This window comes from Pteropus medius, unplaced genomic scaffold (genome assembly GCF_902729225.1).
Source record: "Pteropus medius unplaced genomic scaffold, Ma_sr-lr_union100, whole genome shotgun sequence".
Taxonomy (NCBI): Eukaryota; Metazoa; Chordata; class Mammalia; order Chiroptera; family Pteropodidae; genus Pteropus; species Pteropus medius.
This window is the reverse complement of record NW_024354875.1, coordinates 36,703,063-36,706,579: the sequence shown is the minus strand read 5'-3', so window position 1 is coordinate 36,706,579 and position 3,517 is coordinate 36,703,063. Positions and strand designations below refer to the sequence as shown.

The 3,517-nt window shown below is 36.7% G+C and overlaps 1 protein-coding gene across 1 annotated transcript in view; it reads left to right on the top strand.

The window, feature by feature from the left end:
• Positions 1 to 3,517, top strand: part of PDE11A (phosphodiesterase 11A) — a 315,101-nt gene that overhangs the window by 104,906 nt on the left and 206,678 nt on the right. The window contains exon 3 of the mRNA XM_039855267.1: positions 2,164 to 2,304. Coding sequence (XP_039711201.1) covers positions 2,164 to 2,304 — 141 coding nt within the window. The remainder of the gene's footprint in view (positions 1 to 2,163; positions 2,305 to 3,517) is intronic.

The window sequence follows — 3,517 nt, the reverse complement described above, 5'->3', positions numbered from 1 at the left end:
GAAGGAAGGAATCCCATGGTTGTGACTAGGGCAGTGAGAAGTAAAAGATTTCCCCTTAAATTAGCTGCGATAAGGCTTACTGATGCAGAAATGAGTGAAAACGACTGGTTTGTACAGCTGGCAGGTAAACAGTTGAATACCATAATCTAAATTTTGGGGAGATGTCAGGACTCAAGCTTAATTTTTAGAACCATCAGCATATAGATGGTATTTAATACTAGGGTATCATGTGGATTAATCTGGGGGAGAAGGTGTGGATAAGAGAAGGGAAGAGGCCCAAGGATGAGGCCAGGAGCAAAAGTTCACTAGAAGAAGAAAGGGGAATGCAAGTGAATTCAGGAAGCAGGGAGTGTTCAGCTGTGTGAAAGACTTCCAATGTCTGTTGAATTGCATATCATCCTATATTTTCTTCTCTTTTTTATCCTATTCCGGAGAAAGTCTGCATTGTTATTTGTCAAACTTTTATCACTTCTTAGTAAGGCAGCCATTTTTAATTAGAGACAATAAAGTTGCTATAATGTGTTTTGTCAGTGCAAGACTCAAGGCGGAATGACTTTTTCCTCTGAGATAAATGTTCTTGTATATGGGTCCCAGAGGCCCTATCTATGCAGTCACAACAAATTGAAAAGTTAAATAATTGTTCAGTTAATATGATCCATCTGAAGAAATAATCTGAATGATTAAGGAAATAATGTTTCCTACTTAATAACAGGGAATTTTTTGGTAATTATTTAGACAATTACCCCATCTTTAATGTTATATTTGAATATGAAATTATTGCACATTGACCTTTTACGGTGATTTGTTGTGCAAATGCCAGTCAGGATGCCGTTAAAAATATTTTTTCCCCCTCCTGGTATTTCTCTTTGCTTTGGATTCACAGAGCAGGCCTTAGGCATATTCATATGCTCTCTTTAGAGAAAACACTACCCAGGATATTTGATCCTTTTTGGATGCTTAGTGAACTAGACTCATTTCATGGATCTCTTAACTCATTTAAATGCTTTTCTACATGAATAGACTCAGAGAAGAACTTTTCACATGTTTCAAATAGTTTCAAGTCAAATCAAATTTATTACCAAAGTTGAAAATGTGTCATGTCCCTAGGATGATGATCAACACCATCTCTCTGAATAAAAGTGAATTTGAAAACCCATTAAATCCTTTTGTGAGAGATCGGACCTGAGAATGCACATCTTATTAAACTCTATTGAATAAAACACCCTTTGGCCAAGTCACCGGCTGTGCAATTTTCTGATTGCTCTTTGACAACACATAATATCTACTACCTGTATGTGGCCCACTATTCTTAAATCTCTGGAAACATCCATATAATGAAAAATTCCAAATAAACAGCATTTCAATGTAAAAATTGCAAGCTAATTTAGCTGGATAAGATAACAGGTTATTACAATTTGATTTTTAAATGAACACACAGTTTTTAAACTGTAATTTAAGTTTTTTCTTTTTCTTTTTCATTCTGCTGTTTTAACAGAAATTTTAATAGCGTTTTCTTTCCTGAGATATGTAATAATATTTAAATGTTCTGGACAGATTGAGATGAAGCAGTGCAGAAGGATTAATGGGGTTTTATATATTGTTTTGAAGGTTCTGAAACTTAATGAGCATCTACCACTATAATTCTTTCAGCATTCTGTGAGAGATGTGTATTAGTGAAAATAAGCCTCAAGTGTGACCATGAAGCTATTCCTTCTTATTGATGAGGAAGAGCTACTTTATAATTTTCTGAAATAAATGTGCTTTGGAGAGAATCAGGTATTCATTCGTTACTTATAAAATGTTGGGTTTAAACCTAGTCACATTGCAGAAAAAACTACTGTGGCAGGGGGATGCCTATAATTAATGACTGTATAGATTATGTAGTCATTAGCTGTATGGGATATAGACTTATGACTTTATGTGGGATTTATATGGGAGTATAAGGACTGATGCTATTATCGAGTTGTGTTTTACAGTTCAAGACTATTATAAAACAAAATGATGAGAATATGTTAAAATAATCATAAATGCATTAAAAATTAGCCACACAAAAATATTTATATTTTATTATAGCAAAGACCAAATGGAATTTTGAGAGAAAAACACCCAATGTTTTTATTCGGTACTACTTCCATCTAAACACATTCATTTTTTCTTTCCTAGGCATTGTTAGAGGTGGTTAATGATCTCTTTGAAGAACAGACTGACCTGGAGAAAATTGTCAAGAAAATAATGCATCGGGCCCAAACTCTGCTGAAATGTGAGCGCTGTTCTGTTTTACTCCTAGAAGACATTGAATCGCCAGTAAGTTATCTGTTATCTGTCATGTAGAGTTGGAGACTACATTAATGGAATGAAGTTTATTTTGTTTATAATTAAGTTTGTGAAATTGCGACTTGAACCACTTTCTTTATGACTCTCACCATGAGGTGACTTTTTATACAATTAAATTTTTTATTTCCTTTACATGTCTTGTTTTGCTGTCACCTTAGAAATATAGACTCTTGTGCTGATGGGGGCCTTAGAGATCTATCCCAGTCCCATATATTAACAGATGAGGGAACTAAGGGATTAAATGGTTGGCCCAATCTCACACAACTGAATAGGAGACAAGCTCAGGTGCCAGTCTCCCATCATAGTTACCCCGCGAGTGGAAGGCCCTCAGTATTTATGGGCATGGGTTGCAGTCCAGACAATGCTCCACAGCCCTCTTACAGGGAGGAAGAAGCAAACTAACATGGGAGAAGCAGCGCCCTTTGCTCTAGGGGCCAGGACGATTTGTTCTTGAGTTGAGTGGGGTGTCCGGCCTCGGCTGCGCTTTGCTGTGCTGCGCTGTGCAGCAGAGGTTTGTTCTGCTGCTTCTGAAGTGCAGTCCCCGGGTTCTTTTACTACTCCTTTGGACCTGCAGACACTCGCATGGAGCACCCCAGTCAGGTAGAGGAGGCTCATTTCTTCTTCACCATAGGAATTTGTGTTATTCCAAAGGCAAGCATCAAATTAGTACCTGGGTTTCAGCTTCTGTTAAGCTCTTCAGTTCTTCGCGGGAAATCTACTGGGTAAATACACAACAATATTGAAAATAATGATCATCATCAATCTAACTTCCTGGAAGTTAAACATCTAAACCCCCAGCAGCAATATATCTTTGCTGCTAACTCTCTTCAAAGACCAGGAATTGTCTAGCAATTAAGTGCTATTTTAATACCTCAGAGAATGATATTTTACTGTACTTTCAGTTTGTGTTCCTCATAGAATAAGAACTTTAGGGTAAATTATGGAGATTTAATAAGTATTGTAAAACTTACAACATTAAGTTTTTAAAAAATCTATATATGTTTAAAATGTCTAGGAGTGTTTGCCCATATTTTTGCAGAGCTTGGGGTTATTTCTATTTCAGCAGGAGTAGTTTAAAGCAACAATAGCCTTTCAATTATCTGTGATTGTGTAAAAATCAATGGAACCTTGGGAGAACACACGCATGCACGTGTGCGTGCGCGCGCACACACACGCACACACA